General features: G+C 43.6%; 1 protein-coding gene across 2 annotated transcripts in view; it reads right to left on the bottom strand.

Annotated features, from left to right (window-relative positions):
* ift122 (intraflagellar transport 122 homolog (Chlamydomonas)) overlaps positions 1-19,023 on the bottom strand; it is a 186,278-nt gene that overhangs the window by 83,139 nt on the left and 84,116 nt on the right. For both annotated transcript variants that reach the window (XM_070895828.1, XM_070895829.1), the window contains 3 exons: positions 18,547-18,600; positions 12,548-12,709; positions 11,507-11,673 (listed from right to left, as the gene is read on the bottom strand). In XM_070895828.1, coding sequence (XP_070751929.1) covers positions 11,507-11,673; positions 12,548-12,709; positions 18,547-18,600 — 383 coding nt within the window. The remainder of the gene's footprint in view (positions 1-11,506; positions 11,674-12,547; positions 12,710-18,546; positions 18,601-19,023) is intronic.

The following is a 19,023-nucleotide window of genomic DNA, read 5'->3' as shown; positions in this document are numbered from 1 at the left end:
AACAATTAAGAAGGCAAAGAGGAACTATGAAGTTAAATTATTAAGGAATATAAAAATAAATAGTAAATTATTCTACAGGCACATAAACATCAAAAGACCAATCAGCGTAAGGATAGTGCCACTAAGGAAAACACGCAATAAATTCACAGGTAACGACAGAAAATGGCAGAAATATAGAATAGTCACTTTGACCCAGCATTTACCAAGACGACTAACATGACATTAGAAGAGATTTTTAAAAATTAGATATATTTAAGATAGAAAGAGGATAATAATTGATAAACCAATCAAATATAGAGAGGTCATAACCCTTGGTCCGGATGGATTACATCCGTGCACATTAAAGGGAAGAGATAGTAGAAGCACTGTTACATTTATGTAAAAAATTCATTAGAAAAGGGAACTCTGCCAGAGAACTGGCAGACAGCTAATGTGATTCCTATATTTAAAAAGGACATAGAACAAGTCCAGGGAACTATAGACCAATTAGGTTAGTATCAGTGGTAGGAATGATAATGGAATCTTTACTTAAAGATATAATAGAAAAATATTTAGAAACTGAAAATATACTAGTGACTAGTCAACCTGGATTTCAAAAGTGGAAGGTAATGCTTGATCAAACCTACTGAATTAAAGTCCCGAATTGGGGAAAAGTTAACTTTGCTAAGTTGAGGAGTGATTTGGCCATAGTGGACTGGAAACAGCTACTTGTGGGTAAATCGGTAATTAAGGAAAACCCTAAGATGTTCTAAAAATATATTAAGAGTAAGAGGGTAACTAAAGAAAGGGTAGGGCCTATTAGAGACCATGAGGGTAATCTTTGTGTGGAGGCAGAAAATGTTGGTAGGGCTCTTAATGAATACTTTGCATCTATTTTCACAAAGGAAAGGGGCAATGCAGATAACATAAGAACATAAGAATTAGGAACAGGAGTAGGCCATCTAGCCCCTCGAGCCTGCTCCGCCATTCAACAAGATCATGGCTGATCTGGCCGTGGATTCAGCTCCACTTACCCGCCCGCTCCCCATAACCCTTAATTTGCTTATTGGTTAAAAATGTATCTATCTGTGACTTGAATACATTCAATGAGCTAGCCTCAACTGCTTCCTTGGGCAGAGAATTCCACAGATTCCCAACCCTCTGGGAGAAGAAATTCCTTCTCAACTCGGTTTTAAATTGGCTCCCCCGTATTTTGAGGCTGTGCCCCCTAGTTCTAATCTCCCCGACCAGTGGAAACAACCTCTCTGCCTCTATCTTGTCTATCCCTTTCATTATTTTAAATGTTTCTATAAGATCACCCCTCATCCTTCTGAACTCCAACGAGTAAAGACCCAGTCTACTCAATCTATCATCATAAGGTAACCCCCTCATTTCTGGAATCAGCCGAGTGAATCGTCTCTGTACCCCCTCCAAAGCTAGTATATCCTTCCTTAAGTAAGGTGACCAAAACTGCACGCAGTACTCCAGATGCGGCCTCACCAATACCCTATACAGTTGCAGAAGGACCTCCCTGCTTTTGTACTCCATCCCTCTCGCAATGAAGGCCAACATTCCATTCGCCTTCCTGATTACCTGCTGCACCTGCAAACTAACTTTTTGGGATTCATGCACAAGGACCCCCAGGTCCCTCTGCACCACAGCATGTTGTAATTTCTGCCCATTCAAATAATATTCCCTTTTACTGTTTTTTTCCCCAACGTAGATGACCTCACACTTTCCGACATTACCTTAGCCAAACCTTAGCCCATTCGCTTAACCTATCTAAATCTCTTTGCAGCCTCTCTGTGTCCTCTACACAACCCGCTTTCCCACTAATCTTTGTGTCATCTGCAAATTTTGTTGCACTACACTCTGTCCCCTCTTCCAGGTCATCTATGTATATTGTAAACAGTTGTGGTCCCAGCACCGATCCCTGTGGCACACCACTAACCACCGATTTCCAACCCGAAAAGGACCCATTTATCCCGACTCTCTGCTTTCTGTTAGCCAGCCAATTCTCTATCCATGCTAATACATTTCCTCTGACTCCGCGTACATTTATCTTCTGCAGTAACCTTTTGTGTGGCACCTTATCGAATGCCTTTTGAAAATCTAAATACACCATATCCATCGGTACACCTCTATCCACCATGCTCGTTAGATCCTCAAAGAATTCCAGTAAATTAGTTAAACATGATTTCCCCTTCATGAATCCATGCTGCGCCTGCTTGATTGCACTATTCCTATCTAGATGTCCCGCTATTTCTTCCTTAATGATAGTTTCAAGCATTTTCCCCACTACAGATGCTAAACTAACCGGTCTATAGTTACCTGCCTTTTGTCTGCCCCCTTTTTTAAACAGAGGCGTTACATTAGCTGCTTTCCAATCCGCTGGTACCTCCCCAGAGTCCAGAGAATTTTGGTAGATTATAACGAATGCATCTGCTTTAACTTCCGCCATCTCTTTTAATACCCTGGGATACTGCTATCAAGGAGGAATGTGATATTCTGGATGAAATAAATACAGTGAGAGAGGAAGTATTAAGGCATTTAGCAGCTTTGAAAGTAGATAAGTCCCCAGGCCTGGATGAAATGCATCCCAGGCTGTTGAGCGAAGTAAAAGAGTAAATAGCAGAGGCCTTGACCATCATTTTCCAGTCCTCTTTGGATCTGGGCATGGTGCCGGAGGATTGGAAGACTGCTAATGTAGTACCCTTGTTTAAGAAGGGAGAAAGGGATAGGCCGAGTAATTACAGTGGTGGGAATATTATTGGAAGAAATCCTGAAAAACAGGATAAATCCATATTTGGAAAGTCAAGGATTAATTAGGGACAGTCAGGATTTGTTAAGGGAAGATTATGTTTGACTAACCTGATTGAATCTTTTGAGGCGGTAACCAAGAGGGTCGATGAGGGTAGTGCGTACGATGTAGTATATATGGACTTTAGCAAGGCTTTTGATAAGGTGCCACATGGTAGACTGGTCATGAAGGTTAAAGCCCATGGAACACAGGGCAAAGTTGGATCCAAAATTGGCTTGGAGGTAGGAAGCAAAGGGTAATGATTGATGGATGTTTTTGTGATTGGAAGGATGTTTCCAGTGGGGTTCCGCAGGGCTCAGTACTGGTGCCCTTGCTTTTTGTGGTATATATCAACGATTTAGATTTGAATATAGGGAGTATGATTAAGAAGTTTGCAGATGACACTAAAATTGGCTGTGTGGTTGATAATGAAGAGGAAAGTCATGGGCTGCAGCAAGATATCAATCTACTGGTCAGGTTGGCAGAGCAGTGGCAAATGGAATTTAATTCAGAGAAGTGTGAAGTGATGCACTTTGGGAGGGCTAATAAGGAAAGGGTATACACATTTAATAGTGTAGATGAACAAAGGGACCATGGAGTGCTTGTCCACAGATCCCTGAAAATAGCAGGCCAGGTGGATAAGGTGGTTAAGAAGGAATACGGAATGCTTGCCTTTATTGGCCGAGGCATAGACTATAAGAGCAGGGAGGTTATGCTTAAATTGTATAATACATTGGTTAGGCCACAGCTGGACTACTGCGTGCAGTTCTGGTCGCTGTATTACAGGAAGGACATGATTGCACTAGAGAGGGTGCAGAGGAGATTTACTAGGATGCTGCTGGGAATGGAGAATCTTAGTTATGAGGACAGATTGGATAGGCTGGGTTTGTTCTCATTGGAACAGAGGAGGTTGAGAGGAGACCTCATGGAGATGTACAAAATATTGAGGGGACTGGACATAGTGGATTGTAAGGGCCGATTTCCATTGGTGGAGGGGTCTATTATGAGGGGGCATAGTTTTAAAGTGGTTGGTGGAAGGTTTAGAGGGAATTTGAGGGGGGGCTTCCTTACGCAGAGGGTTGTGGGGATCTGGAACTCGCTGCCTGGAAGAGTGATGGATGTAGAAACCCTCACCACTTTTAAGAGATGGTTGGATGGGCACTTAACCTGCAGGGTTACAGACCTAGAGCTGGTAATTGGGATTAGTCAGGACGACCTTTTGTTGGACGGCGCAGATATAATGGTAGGTAATGCAGGGAATCAAATACGGCCAGAGTGATCTCCTGGACTAGTTTCGATCGCCTGGATGGGTCGGAGAGGAAATTTCCCAGATTTTTTCTCCCTAAATTGGCCTGGGTTTTTATCTGGTTTTTGCCTCTCCCAGGAGATCACATGGCTCTGGTTGGGGTGGAGTGTGGAAGGTTTCAGTATAAGGGGTGTCGCAGTTGTGTGAGGCGGACTGGTTGGGCTGGGTGCTCTTTGCCTTTCCGTCATTGTTCCTAGGTTTATATGTAACCTTTAGGGCTGCTGACCAAGGGCCGTGCGGCTCTTTGTCGGCCGGCGCAAACACGATGGGCAAAGAACAAAAAGGGCCTTTGTACAGCAAAATTCTAGAAGGACAAAGGGTGTTAAAAAAGCAAGCCTGAAGGCTTTGTGTCTTAATGCAAGGAGTATCCGCAATAAGGTGGATGAATTAACTGTGCAAATAGATGTTAACAAATATGATGTGATTGGGATTACGGAGACGTGGCTCCAGGATGATCAGGGCTGGGAACTCAACATCCAGGGGTATTCAACATTCAGGAAAGATAGAATAAAAGGAAAAGGAGGTGGGGTAGCATTGCTGGTTAAAGAGGAGATTAATGCAATAGTTAGGAAAGACATTAGCTTGGATGATGTGGAATCTATATGGGTAGAGCTGCAGAACACTAAAGGGCAAAAATCGTTAGTGGGAGTTGTGTACAGACCTCCAAACAGTAGTAGTGATGTTGGGGAGGGCATCAAACAGGAAATTAGGAGTGCATGCAATAAAGGTGCAGCAGTTATAATGGGTGACTTTAATATGCACATAGATTGGGCTAGCCAAACTGGAAGCAATACGGTGAAGGAGGATTTCCTGGAATGCATAAGGGATGGTTTTCTAGACCAATATGTCGAGGAACCAACTAGGGGGGAGGCCATCTTAGACTGGGTGTTGTGTAATGAGAGAGGATTAATTAGCAATCTCATTGTGCGAGGCCCCTTGGGGAAGAGTGACCATAATATGGTGGAATTCTGCATTAGGATGGAGAATGAAACAGTTAATTCAGAGACCATGGTCCAGAACTTAAAGAAGGGTAACTTTGAAGGTATGAGGCATGAATTGGCTAAGATAGATTGGCTAATGATACTTAAGGGGTTGACTGTGGATGGGCAATGGCAGACATTTAGAGACCGCATGGATGAATTACAACAATTGTACATTCCTGTCTGGCGTAAAAATAAAAAAGGGAAGGTGGCTCAACCGTGGCTATCTAGGGAAATCAGGGATAGTATTAAAGCCAAGGAAATGGCATACAAATTGGCCAGAAATAGCAGCGAACCTGGGGACTGGGAGAAATTTAGAACTCAGCAGAGGAGGACAAAGGGTTTGATTAGGGCAGGGAAAATGGAGTACGAGAAGAAGCTTGCAGGGAACATTAAGGCGGATTGCAAAAGTTTCTATAGGTATGTAAAGAGAAAAAGGTTAGTAAAGACAAACGTAGGTCCCCTGCAGTCAGAATCAGGGGAAGTCATAACGGGGAACAAAGAAATGGCAGACCAATTGAACAAGTACTTTGGTTCAGTATTCACTAAGGAGGACACAAACAACCTTCCGGATATAAAAGTGGTCAGAGGGTCTATTAAGGAGGAGGAACTGAGGGAAATCTTTATTAGTCGGGAAATTGTGTTGGGGAAATTGATGGGATTTAAGGCCGATAAATCCCCAGGGCCTGATGGACTGCATCCCAGAGTACTTAAGGAGGTGGCCTTGGAAATAGCGGATGCATTGACAGTCATTTTCCAACATTCCATTGACTCTGGATCAGTTCCTATCGAGTGGAGGGTAGCCAATGTAACCCCACTTTTTAAAAAAGGAGGGAGAGAAAGCAGGGAATTATAGACCGGTCAGCCTGACCTCAGTAGTGGGTAAAATGATGGAATCAATTATTAAGGATGTCATAGCAGCGCATTTGGAAAATGGTGACATGATAGGTCCAAGTCAGCATGGATTTGTGAAAGGGAGATCATGCTTGACAAATCTTCTGGAATTTTTTGAGGATGTTTCCAATAAAGTGGACAAAGGAGTACCAGTTGATGTGGTATATTTGGACTTTCAGAAGGCTTTCGACAAGATCCCACACAGGAGATTAATGTGCAAAGTTAAAGCACATGGGATTGGGGGTAGTGTGCTGACGTGGATTGAGAACTGGTTGTCAGACAGGAAGCAAAGAGTAGGAGTAAATGGGTACTTTTCGGAATGGCAGGCAGTGACTAGTGGGGTACCGCAGGGTTCTGTGCTGGGGCCCCAGCTGTTTACATTGTACATTAATGATTTAGACGAGGGGATTAAATGTAGTATCTCCAAATTTGCGGATGACACTAAGTTGGGTGGCAGTGTGAGCTGCGAGGAGGATGCTATGAGGCTACAGAGTGACTTGGATAGGTTAGGTGAGTGGGCAAATGCGTGGCAGATGAAGTATAATGTGAATAAATGTGAGGTTATCCACTTTGGTGGTAAAAACAGAGAGACAGACTATTATCTGAATGGTGACAGATTAGGAAAAGGGAAGGTGCAACGAGACCTGGGTGTCATGGTACATCAGTCATTGAAGGTTGGCATGCAGGTACAGCAGGCAGTTAAGAAAGCAAATGGCATGTTGGCCTTCATAGCGAGGGGATTTGAGTACAGGGCCAGGGAGGTGTTGCTACAGTTGTACAGGGCCTTGGTGAGGCCACACCTGGAGTATTGTGTACAGTTTTGGTCTCCTAACTTGAGGAAGGACATTCTTGCTATTGAGGGAGTGCAGCGAAGATTCACCAGACTGATTCCCGGGATGGTGGGACTGACCTATCAAGAAAGACTGGATCAACTGGGCTTGTATTCACTGGAGTTCAGAAGAGTGAGAGGGGACCTCATAGAAACGTTTAAAATTCTGACGGGTTTGGACAGGTTGGATGCAGGAAGAATGTTCCCAATGTTGGGGAAGTCCAGAACCAGGGGTCACAGTCTAAGGATAAGGGGTAAGCCATTTAGGACCGAGATAAGGAGAAACTTCTTCACCCAGAGAGTGGTGAACCTGTGGAATTCTCTACCACAGGAAGTAGTTGAGGCCAATTCACTAAATATATTCAAAAGGGAGTTAGATGAAGTCCTTACTACTCGGGGGATCAAGGGGTATGGCGTGAAAGCAGGAAGTGGGTACTGAAGTTTCATGTTCAGCCATGAACTCATTGAATGGCGGTGCAGGCTAGAAGGGCTGAATGGCCTGCTCCTGCGCCTATTTTCTATGTTTCTATGTTTCTATGAATGGCCTCCTTCTGTGCTGTAAATTTCTATGTTTCTATGGCAGATGAAATTTAATGCAGAAAAGTGTGAAGTGATACATTTTGGTAGAAAGAATGAGGAGAGAGAATATAAACTAAAGGATACAATCCTAAAGGGGATGCATGAACAGAGAGAGACCTACAGGTATATGTGAACAAATCGTTGAAGGTGGCAGGACAGGTTGAGAAAGTGGTTAAAAAAGCTTATGGAATCTTGGGCTTCATAGAATATAGAGTACAAAAATGTGGAAATTATGATGAACCTGTATAAAACATTGGTTCAGCCTCAACTGGAATATTGTGTCCAATTCTGGGCACAGCACTTTAGGAAGGATGTGAAGGCCTTAGAGAGGGTGCAGAAAAGATTTACGATAACGATTCCAAGGATGAGGGCCTTCAATTACATGGATAGACTGGAGAAGCTGGGGTTGTTCTCCTTAAGAGCAGAGAAGGTTGAGAGAAGATTTGACGCAGGTGTTGAAAATCATGAGGGGTCTGGACAGAGTAGATATAGACTGTTCCCATTGGCAGAAGGGTCGTGAACCAGAGGACACAGATTTAAGGTGATTGGCAAAAGAACAAATGCAACATAAGAAAAAACGTTTTTACACAGCGAGTGGTTAGGATCTGGAATGCGCTGCCTGAAAGGGTGGTGGAGGCAGACTCAATCACTGCTTTCAAAAGGGAGTTGGATAAGTACCTGAAAGAAAAAAATTTGCAGGACTACGGGGAAAAGGCGAGGAAGCAGGACGAGCTAAAGTGCTCTTGCAGAGAGCCGGCATGGGCTCGATGGGACGAATGGCCTTCTTCCGTGCTGAAACCATTTTATGATTGTATGATCCAATAGGTACAATGTACTTGCTACCTGTGAGGATAAGGATAAAGACTGTCGGAAGGACAGCCTGAATGCAGACCATGGCACTTTGGAGCAGCAGGCTATCCTAAGGGGGGGTGGGGGGGGAGGAGAAGAGAGGAAGCATAATGTGGTAGTTGTAGGGGATTCTATAATTAGGGCGACAGATAGCATCCTTTGTAAATCCCGTATTATATTTTTCTTACCTGGTGCCAGGGTGAGAGACATCTCGAACCGGCTTGAAAGGATATTGGAGAGGGATACAGTCGTTGTGGTCCATGTTGGAACCAACAACATAGGGAAGAGTAGGCAAGAAGTCCTTTTTGGGAAGTACCGTGAACTAGTAGCTAAATTAAAGAACAGGTTATAATCTCTGGATTATTACCTGAGCCATGTGCAAATGGGCGTAGGGATAAGCTGATTAGGGAAGTGAACCAGTGGTTAAAGGAGTGGTGTGGGAAAGAGGAATTCCATTTCAGGACACTGGCACCTGTACTGGAACAGAAAGATCAAAAATAAACGAAAGGGAAGACAGTAGAGTAACAGTCAGAAATTGTGTTTTAGGCACAACAGGTAAAAGGAAAACTAAAAGAGGTAAACCAGGAGAGAGAAATAAGAAACATGTGAGTAAAACATTAGAGCTGAAGGACAGTTAGGGTGTGTGGCCCAAATAAGCGTTCTTTAAAAAACAACTGAATATAAGGAATAAATTGAATGAACTGTAGGCGCAAATTCAAATTGGAGGGTATGACATGGTAGACATTACTGAGACATGGCTGCAAGAGGGTCAGGACTAGCAACTAAATATACCAGGTTATAAGGTCTACAGGGAAGATAGGGGAAATGGCCGAGGCGGGGGGGAGGGGCGGAGTGAGAGTAGCCTTAGTAATTAGGGATGAAATCACTTCAATGATGAGAGGATATAATGAGAGGTAAGCAGGCAGTGGCGACTTTATGGGTAGAATTAAGAAATAGGAAAGGATTTAAGACTGTAGTGGGAGTTATGTATAAGCCCCCTGGTAGCAGCTATGAAGTGCTAGATTGTATAAATGCAGAGATTAGACAAGCGTATAGCAAAGGCAAAGTGGTTTTAATGGGGGATTTTAACTTTAGATATACAGATTGGGATAAGCAGACTAGCCCTGTCAGAAAGGTGTGAATTTCTTGAGTGTGTCAGGGATAGTTTTCTACAACAATATGTCCTAGAGGCAACAAGGGGGCATGGCATATTAGATTTAGTAATGAGTAATGAGCCAGATTTAGTTAACAGCCTAACTGTGTGTGAACATTTATCCAATAGCGATCATAACATGATCGAGTTAAACATAGCGTTTGAAAGAGAAAAACGAAAATATCTACAAAGATTCTAGATTTGGGTAAGGCCGACTTCAATGGGGTGAGATAGAGACTGTCCACAGTAAACTGGGCAAATCTGTTAATGGGTAAAACGACAGAAGATCAGCGGGAGGTGTTCAAAAAAGAACTTAATATGATACAGAACCAGTATATACCCACCAGGGGCAAGAGCGCTACTTGACAAAAAACCAGCCCTGGACAACTAAAGAGGTAAGGGACAACATCAAACTAAAGGAAAAAGCATACAAAAATGCAAAAAATAGCAAAGATCCTGGCAAATGGGAAATACAAAGATCAGCAAAGGGTCACAAAATAGATTGTAAGAGCTACAAAAAGGAGTATGAAAAGAAACTTGCAAGGGAGGCCCTTTAAAAGCTGAAAGTGGTGATATTGTCAATTATAAGAAAATGGTGGACATGTTGAATAATGACTTTGCGTCAGTATTTACAGTAGAGGAAGAGCATGCCGGACATCCCAAGATAACTAATATTGAATCAGGGACAGTGACTGAATAAAATTAACGTAAGCAAAATAACAGTAATGAAGAAAATAATGACACTAAAGAGTGACAAATCCCCACGACCAGACAGTTCCCATCCCAGGGTTTAAAGGAAGTAGGTGAACACATTGCATATGCCCGAACTATAATCTTCCAAAGTTCTCTCGATTCAGGAACCGATCCTTTAGATTGGGAAATTGCATATGTCACTCTGCTATTTAAGAATGGTCAGAGAGGAAAACTAGGATATTATAGATCAATTAGCCTAACATCGCTTGCCAGGAAATTACTCCAGTCTATAATTAAGGATAGGGTGACTGAACCTCGAAAATTTTCAGCTGATCAGAGAGAACCAGCATAGATTTGTGAAAGGGGGGTCATGCCTGACAAACTGATTTAATTTTTTGAGGAGGTGACTAAAGTAGTGGACAATGGAATGTCTATGGATGCTATTTATATGGACTTCCAGAAGGCATTCGATAAAGTCCCACATAAGGATTGTTAATTAAAGTATAAGCCCATGAAATTGAGGGCAAATTATTGACCTGGTTGGGAAATTGTCTGAGCAGCAGGAGACAGAGAGTAGGGATAATGGGTAGCTACTCTAATTGGCAGGATGTGACTAGTGGTGTCCCGCAGGAATCTGTGTTGGGGCTTCAACTATTCACTGCATTTATTAACGACTTAGATGATGGCATAGAAAGTCATATATCCAAATAGCCGATGACACAAAGATAGGCGGCATTGTACGCAGTGTAGATGAAAGCTTAAAATTACAAAGGGATATCGATAGATATGGGCAAATCTGTGGCAAATGGATTTCAATGTAGGTAAATGTCAGGTCATCCACTTTGGACCTAAAAAGGATAGAACAGGGTACTTTCTAAATGGTGAAAAGCTAAACTCAGTGATGGTCCAAAGAGACTTGGGGTCCAGGTACATAGATCATTAAAATGTCATGAACAGGTACAGAAAATCAAAAAGGCTACTGGAATGTTGGCCTTTATATCTAGAGGAATATAATACAAGGGGGTAGAAGTTATGCTGCAGCTGTACAAACCCTGGTTAGACCACATCTGGAGCATGGTGAGCAGTACTGGGCACCACACCTTAGGGAGGATATATTGGCCTTGGAGGGAGTGCAGCGTAGGTTTACCAGAATGATACCCGGACTCCAAAGGGTTAAATTACGAGATTACACAATTGAGGGTTGTAGTGTATCATGACAGATGACTTGACAAATTTGAATGGAAAATGCTGACATAGCAATTTACAATGGTAAATGCTGACAAAGGCGTGACCATAAGTCGTGACAACAGGGTGTAAAGTTTGTGAGCAAGAAGTGCATGCCCTATCTAAGATGATCAATTTTATATAACTGTATTTTAAGGTCTTTTTCCTTTTTTTAATTCAAGTATACAAATGGCTGTTTCATTCCATGTCCCAGACTTACATATCAACCCAACCATGGTCGCCGATGATCTCGATTGCTTTTAGATGCTCCCCTGCAGAGAGATACATCTCTGCGGCTGCTTTTGGTTCATTGATGTTCCTGGCCCAGTCTGCTTGTTTAGTAATCAACATCTTGGTGTCCTTGGGATCGCCTGAGCCAAGGAAATCCTGAGGAAGTTGTGATAAAATGGATCATTACTACTTCTTGTAAACATCCCGAGCAGTAAAACCAAACATAGTACAGATACTGCATTATATCCAGTATCTCATTAACCCCAGCTAGACTAGGAGTTTTTGTTTATTTAATCAGGCTTCCTTCAACAGGTTTCTTAATCTGACAATCCTTTCCATCTTTTTAATTATTTGTTGGGATTTGGAGGATATTGGCAAGCCCATCCTTAGTTGCCGTGAGATCATTACGATTCAAATACGTAGTGTGGATGGAGTACAGGCCAGATAGGCGTGTCAAGTTCCCTTCCCCGAAGGACATCAGTAAACCAGTTGGGTTTCTAATAACAATCCAGAAACTTTCACGGTCACTTTTTCTGGAGCCAGCTCAATCTTATCGAATTAAAAGTTCACAACTTGCTCGAGTGGGATTTGAACTTATGACCTCCTCTTGGTTGCTAGTCCAGTACCAGAACCACTAGGCTGCTGAACCTATGTCCGCTGCCCTCCAACAATGACTGTAAGATATGTAAAATTGGTCTGGTGACAACTTTCTCTTATCTCCCCTCCCTGCCCGTCAGGAGTGACCAGCATCGCCATACAGCAGCATAACTGAGATCAGGAACTCATCAGAACCAGGTATATAAAGCAATGTAAGTAATTTAAAAACATCTGAGGGGCTAAAGAGATCCTAGTGAGCAAACAAAAGGGATGAATCAAGAAGGTACAAGTAAATGCAAAGAAGTACAAATTAGGAGAAAAGCTGCTCTCGGTCCTTTGCACTTACTGGTGAATGTTAAAACTTAAACTACTAACTGAACGGCGCAAAAATGAAGTTTGAAAACCTTCCTGCGCATTATTAGCAGCACAATACCTTGGCATAGTCAAACATGCGTAGGTCAGTGTACATGTTTAAGGCTCGACTATTATTTCCTGTCTTCTTGTACAACTTGGCTGCCTCGTGGAACTTGGCCTGGTAGGCATACACGTCTGCTAGAAACAGATCATTGTCATTCTCACCGTGCTTCTTACGCTCCTGTAAAGAAAAAATATCCCACTTGTAGTAACTTTAAAGGCAAATACAGATTACAGTCATTTTATTCTGGGCTAATTATGTCTTGAAATGAAAAAATGCAAGCTCTGTTAGAAATTTGGGTTTGCTGCAGAGATCTTCTCCGATTCAGTGGCTGCAGTCGTTCCTGTGAGCAGATCCCTTGCCCTTCATGTTCCCAGACCTGGCTCTCACTGGTCAATACCTACCCATGACCCGGAAATGTAAGAATGCATCCCCTCGACATATGAACTAGAAGTTATGGTTTCTGAACGTCATCAATCGTTCTGAGGGTGGACCAAGAAAACACTTGGTAAAATGAGGCCAAACACCAGTCAGTTGGCTGCTTTATTCAACAACGCGTGAACATAACAATTAAGATAAGACTCATTTAGCTCAATCAGTACAACTTTGCATAATAATACAAAATGATGAACATACCATGCTTCCTCACATTAGTGGGGCATGTTGTTTGACTTAAACAAAATAACTCCCAACTACTCTCAGTATTCTAACTTCTTACATAAGAACATAAGAAATAGGAGCAGGAGTCGACCATACAGCCCCTCAAGCCTGCTCCGCCATTTAATACGATCATGGCTGATCCGATCATGGACTCAGGTCCACTTCCCTGCCCGCTCCCCATAACCCCTTAATCCCTTATCGGTTAAGAAGCTGTCTATCTCTGTCTTAAACTTATTCAATGTCCCAGCTTCCACAGCTCTCTGAGGCAGCGAATTCCACAGATTTACAACCATCTGAGAGAAGAAATTTCTCCTCATCTCAGTTTCAAATGGGCAGCCCCTTATTCTAAGATTATGCCCCCTAGTTCTAGTCTCCCCCATCAGTGGAAACATCCTCTCTGCATCCACCTTGTCAAGCTCCCTCATAATCTTATACGTTTCGATAAGATCACCTCTCATTCTTCTGATGAGTAGAGGTCCAACCTACGCAACCTTTCCTCATAAGTCAACCCCCTCATCCCCGGAATCAACCTAGTGAACCTTCTCTGAACTGCCTCCAAAACAAGTATATCCTTTCGTAAATATGGAAACCAAAACTGCACGCAGTATTCCAGGTGTGACCTCACCAATACCCTGTATAGCTGTAGCAAGACTTCTTGCAGACTTTGCTGTGCCAAACTGTACTAACAGCATTCTACAGGTATTTAAAAAAACTCTGGGCCTGACTGCCCATGATAATGAGTTTCATTGTCTTTGTTAATTCTGACCTCAGGAAGCAGAATCACACCAGGTTGCCCTGGCAGCTAATGTTGCTGAGCTCAGATGAATTGAATCACCCCAAACTGCAATGGGTGTTAATGTTCACTGAAATGTCCAAATTAACTTTCATTGTCTGAAGCATGCCGGTTCAGACAGAATTATAGAATTGTACAGCACGGAAGGAGGCCATTCGGCCCATCAGGTCTGCGCCGGCTCTTTCGAAGAGCATTCCAGCCAGTCCCACTCAGCCACTCTTTCCCCATTTCCCTGCAATAGAAACATAGAAATTTACAGCGTAGAAGGAGGCCATTTCGGCCCATCGTGTCCACACCGGCCGACAAAGCCGCATGGCCTTGGTCAGCAGCCCTGAAGGTTACATATAAACCTACGAACAACGAAGGAAAGGTAACCCAGCCCAACCAGTCCGCCTCACACAACTGCGACATCCCTTATACTGAAACCTTCTACACTCCATCCCAACCGGAGCCATGTGATCTCCTGGGAGAGGCAAAAACCAGATAAAAACCCAGGCCAATTTAGGGAGAAAAAAATCTGGGAAAATTCCTCTCTGACCCATTCAGGCGATCAAAACTAGTCCAGGAAATCACCCTGGCTGTATTCGATTCCCTGCAGTACTTACCATTACATCTGCGCCGACCAACAAAAGGTCATCCAGTGTAATCCCAATTTTCCATGTAATTATCCAGTTCCCTTTTGAAAGCCACTATTCAATCTGTATCCACCACCCTATCAGGCAGCAAATTCCAAATCCTAACCACTCATTGTGTAAAAAGTTATTTCTTGTGTTTCCTCTGGTTCTTTTGCCAACCACCATAAATCTGTGCCCTCTGGTTATCAGCTCTTCAGCTTTCCCTTTATTCACTCTATCTAAAACCTTCTTCATTTTAAACACCTCTATCAAATCTCCTCTTAGCCTTCTCTGCTCTGAGAACAACCCCAGCGTCTCCACGTAACTGTAATCTCTCATCCCTGGAACCATTCCAGCAAATCGCTTTTGCACCCTCACGTCCTTCCTAAAGTGTGATGCTCAGAATTGGACACAATACTCCAGCTGGGGCCGAACTAGTATTTTATATAGGTTTAGCATAACTTCCTGGCTTTTGTACTCTATGCTTTTATTTATAAAGCCCAGCATCCCAAATACTTTATTAACTGCTTTGTTAACCTTCAAAGATTTGTGTCCCAGGTCTCTTCTTGCATCTCCTTTAAAATTGTACCATTTAGCTTGTATTGTTTCTCCTCATTCTTCCTATCAAAATGTATCACCTCACACTTTTCTGAGCTAAATTTCAGCTGCCATGTGTCAGCCCATTCCACCAGCCTGTGTATGTCCTCTTGAAGTCTATTGCTATTTTCCTCACTGTTTACTACATTACCAACTTTTGTGTCATCTGCAAATTTTGAAATTGTGCCCTGTACCCCCAAGTCCAAGTCATAAATGTATCTCAAAAACAGCAGTGGTCCTAGTCAATGTTCCCTGTAATTTTTTGGGGGTACGCGGGTCGTTTAACTGGCTGTGCGACCCATTCATTTTTCTGCACATGCCCAGTTATTACCATGGTAAAGCCAGTGAGTGGGCTGCACGGGACCTCCAGACCGCTGCGCGGCCGCTTAACAGGAACATTGGTCCTAGTACTGAACCTTGGGGAATACCATGTATACGTCCCTGTTTTGCAACGCCCATTAGCACCCCTGGGAGCACCAGCATAGCACAAAAGACTTTTTGCCTGTGGTGGGTGGAGGGGCGGTGCTACCAGCTCCCACAAAATTTTGTGGGAGTTAGCTGCCACAGTAGCGCCGTCCCGGTAGTGCCCCGGGCCACCGGTGATGACATCATCCCTTTCCGCCCCGCGGCGAACATTGCCCTGCGCCCCGTGAGGCTGCCGCGAGCCGATACACCAAGTAGCATAATACAGGTTGTATCTCTCCAGTCTGGGGCTCTTTGGTCCGACAACATCCCTGGTCCGGCATCATTCCCGGCGGGGGGTCGCAACCTGCGCTGTGTCCTGGGGCTGGCTGCTCCTCTTCTCCCCGCTGCCTCTGAAGTTCCCTCCTTGATCGGGTCGGAACGTTGTCAGCAGTACCCGGTAATTTTTTAATGTAACGGTTCATTTCGGGTGGCGACACCAACTTTTGGCGCAGTGGAGTCAAAGTGTACCTGTGGGGAACATCAGTGAAGTGTCGCCGTGGGCTGCAGGTCAGCCGAGAAAGATCGCCAGTGTTTACAACGGAGGATACATCCTTCCAACTGATGTAAGGTCCAATGTCTGATCATGAGAGTTTGTTTGAGATGAGCGATCTTCATTGTTTTAAACATTAGCTCAAAGTGCCTGCAATACTTCTGCCAGCTTTGCCTCTCAACTACAAAACGTGCCTAATTGTCAATAGCAGTTTTTAAACAAATAGAAGAAAAAAAATCGACCATGTATGATTCACACATCAAAAGAGAGGGTGAGAAAGAGAGAGAAATGGACGGATGGATTCTAGGTAGATTAAAACATGATAAAACTACAGGTGGGTAAAACATGTCTGTTTTATTTCACAAACTCATTCTGCTCTGTGGTAATGAAACATGATTTGTGGACAATCTGTAGGGAATACAGACCAGGGTGTTAACTAGCTGTAGGCTCGTTTTCATTCAAATGCACTGCACAGATAGGGGAGTGGGCAGGGATGTGTCCAATCTGTGTGTTGAAGTGCATTGTTTTAATCGTCAGTGCCAATCGTGTTTCATTACCACCGAGCAGAATGAGTTTGTGAAATAAAACAGACAAGATCAGACATTGGACCTTACATCAGTTGGAAGGATGTATCCTCCGCTGTAAACACTGGCGATCTTACTCGGCTGACCTGCAGCCCATGGCGACACTTCACTGATGTTCCCCACAGGTACACATTGACCCCACTGCTCCAAGAGTTGGTGTCTCCGCCCGAAATGAACCGTTACATTAAAAACTTACCGGGAACTGCTGACAACGCTAGGGTTGGCGTGACCTCCCGTGGTCCGGAAAATTCTCTGGTCCGGCACCGGTCCGGTCCCAAGGATGCCGGACTGAAGAGGTCCAATCTGTAGCTCCTTTATTGTTTCTCAACTCCAACTAAATAGATTCTGACTTTGACCCCTCAAGGACATCTCTCTTTCAAGCCCTGTAATATTTTCCTTAATCAAAACTGCTACCCCTCCTCCTTTTTTTCCTTCCCTATCTTTCCTGAATACCTTGTACCTAGGAATATTAAGAATACAATCCTCACTTTTTTGAGGCAGGTCTCAGTTATCGCCACAATAATCCCAAGTGGCTATTTGTGCCTGCAGTTCACCAACTTTATTCACACTTCGTGCATTTACACACGTGCACTTCAACCCTAACTTAGACCTCTTTGTATTGTCTATGATCCCACCTAATTCTGTATTATTTCTAACTCTGTCTCTCCCAGTCCTCTGTGCCCCTTGTTTGTACTTTTTAATACAGCATCTTGGTGTCTAACCCCTGCTGAATTAGTTTGAACCCTCCCCCACAGCACTAGATAACCTGCCCGCGAGGATATTGGTCCCAGCTCTGTTCAGGTGCAATGCATCCATCCTGAACAGGTCCCTCCTGCCACAGAACTGCTCCCAATGTCCCAGGAATCTGAGATCCCCCCTCGTGCACCATGCCTGTAGTCATTCATTAACCTGCCATATCGGCCTAGCGCGTGGCACTGGGAGTAATCCAGAGATTTCTACCTTGGAGGTCCTGCTTTTTAACTTCCTCCCTCGCTCCTTAAACTGTGACTGCAGGACCTCTTCCTCCCTATGTCGTTGGTTCTGACATGGATAATGACTTCTGGCTCTTCCCCTTACTCCTGCAGAATGTTCGGCACCCTCTCCGTGACGTCACTTATCCTGGCACCAGGGAGGAAACATACTATATGAGTTTCATGTCGACGGTAGCAGAACTGTCTGTCTGACCCCTGACTATCGAATCCCCAATTATTCCATCTGAACCCATAACCTACATTGCTTAGATCTACTGCCACATGAATTTAACCCTTTGAATGCTCAAGTTAACTCAATAGTTACATTTTTAACATATGTTCCACCAAAGTTCCTCTAATGCATAATCAGAAATCCCAAAATGTGACAAGGACCAATAGCAATGCAGTTTGTGAACACTGTGTTAGCCTAGGAAGTGTGGGGTGGCAATATCTACACTGTAAAGTATTGAAAATGAACTGCAGGTAACTGCAAAAAGTACCAGGAAGTCCAGAGCTCCATGGGCACTTTTACAGCTGACTTGACACTACACTGCGTTTACATTCCATGCAGTGTCTAAAGGAAACGGTAGGAGACTACACCCTCCAGGAAGTCTCGCTCCATTCCCTTCCTGAGTCTGGTTGGATCATGACTTTGAATTTACAGTACAACTTTAGTGTTGGTGGGATGCGTTTCATGCTAAAGTTGCAGTGTTAAAGTACCCTCAGTTTCAGTCATGATCTGAGACAACAGTCTTACACCTACATTTCGCTATTGATAAATATGGTACAATATATCTCGATAACAGTAAAACAGTCAAACAATTTACAAAGTAATTTCCTTACCTCAATGCTGCTAATAAGCTCTAGATAGCGGAGATCTCGCACTCTGATAAATGCCTGCCGATAAATTAAACCATTGAATTAAATAAAATGAAAACATGCATGCAAATCCTACTCCAGACACTGGAGCACATAATCCAGGCTGACACTCAAGTGCAGTACTGAGGCAGTGCTACATTATTGGAGGTGCTGTCTTTCAGATGAGACATTAAACCGAGGCCTCATCTGCTCTCTCAGGTGGACGTAAAATATCCTGCGGCACTATTTGAAGAAGAGCAGGAGCATTTTCCCCGGTGTCCTGGGGCCAATATTTATCCCACAACCAACATCACTAAAACAGATTATCTGGTTATTATCAAATTGTTGTTTTTGGGACCTTGCTGTGCATAAATTGGTTGCCACGTTTCCTACATTACAACAATGACAATACTTCATTGGCTGTATAGCGCTTTGGGACGTCCTGAGGTCATGAATGGCGCT

The sequence above is a fragment of the Pristiophorus japonicus genome, chromosome 12 (genome assembly GCF_044704955.1).
Source record: "Pristiophorus japonicus isolate sPriJap1 chromosome 12, sPriJap1.hap1, whole genome shotgun sequence".
NCBI classification, from domain to species: Eukaryota; Metazoa; Chordata; class Chondrichthyes; family Pristiophoridae; genus Pristiophorus; species Pristiophorus japonicus.
The sequence above is the reverse complement of the archived record's forward strand: the minus strand, read 5'-3'. Positions and strand labels throughout refer to the sequence as shown.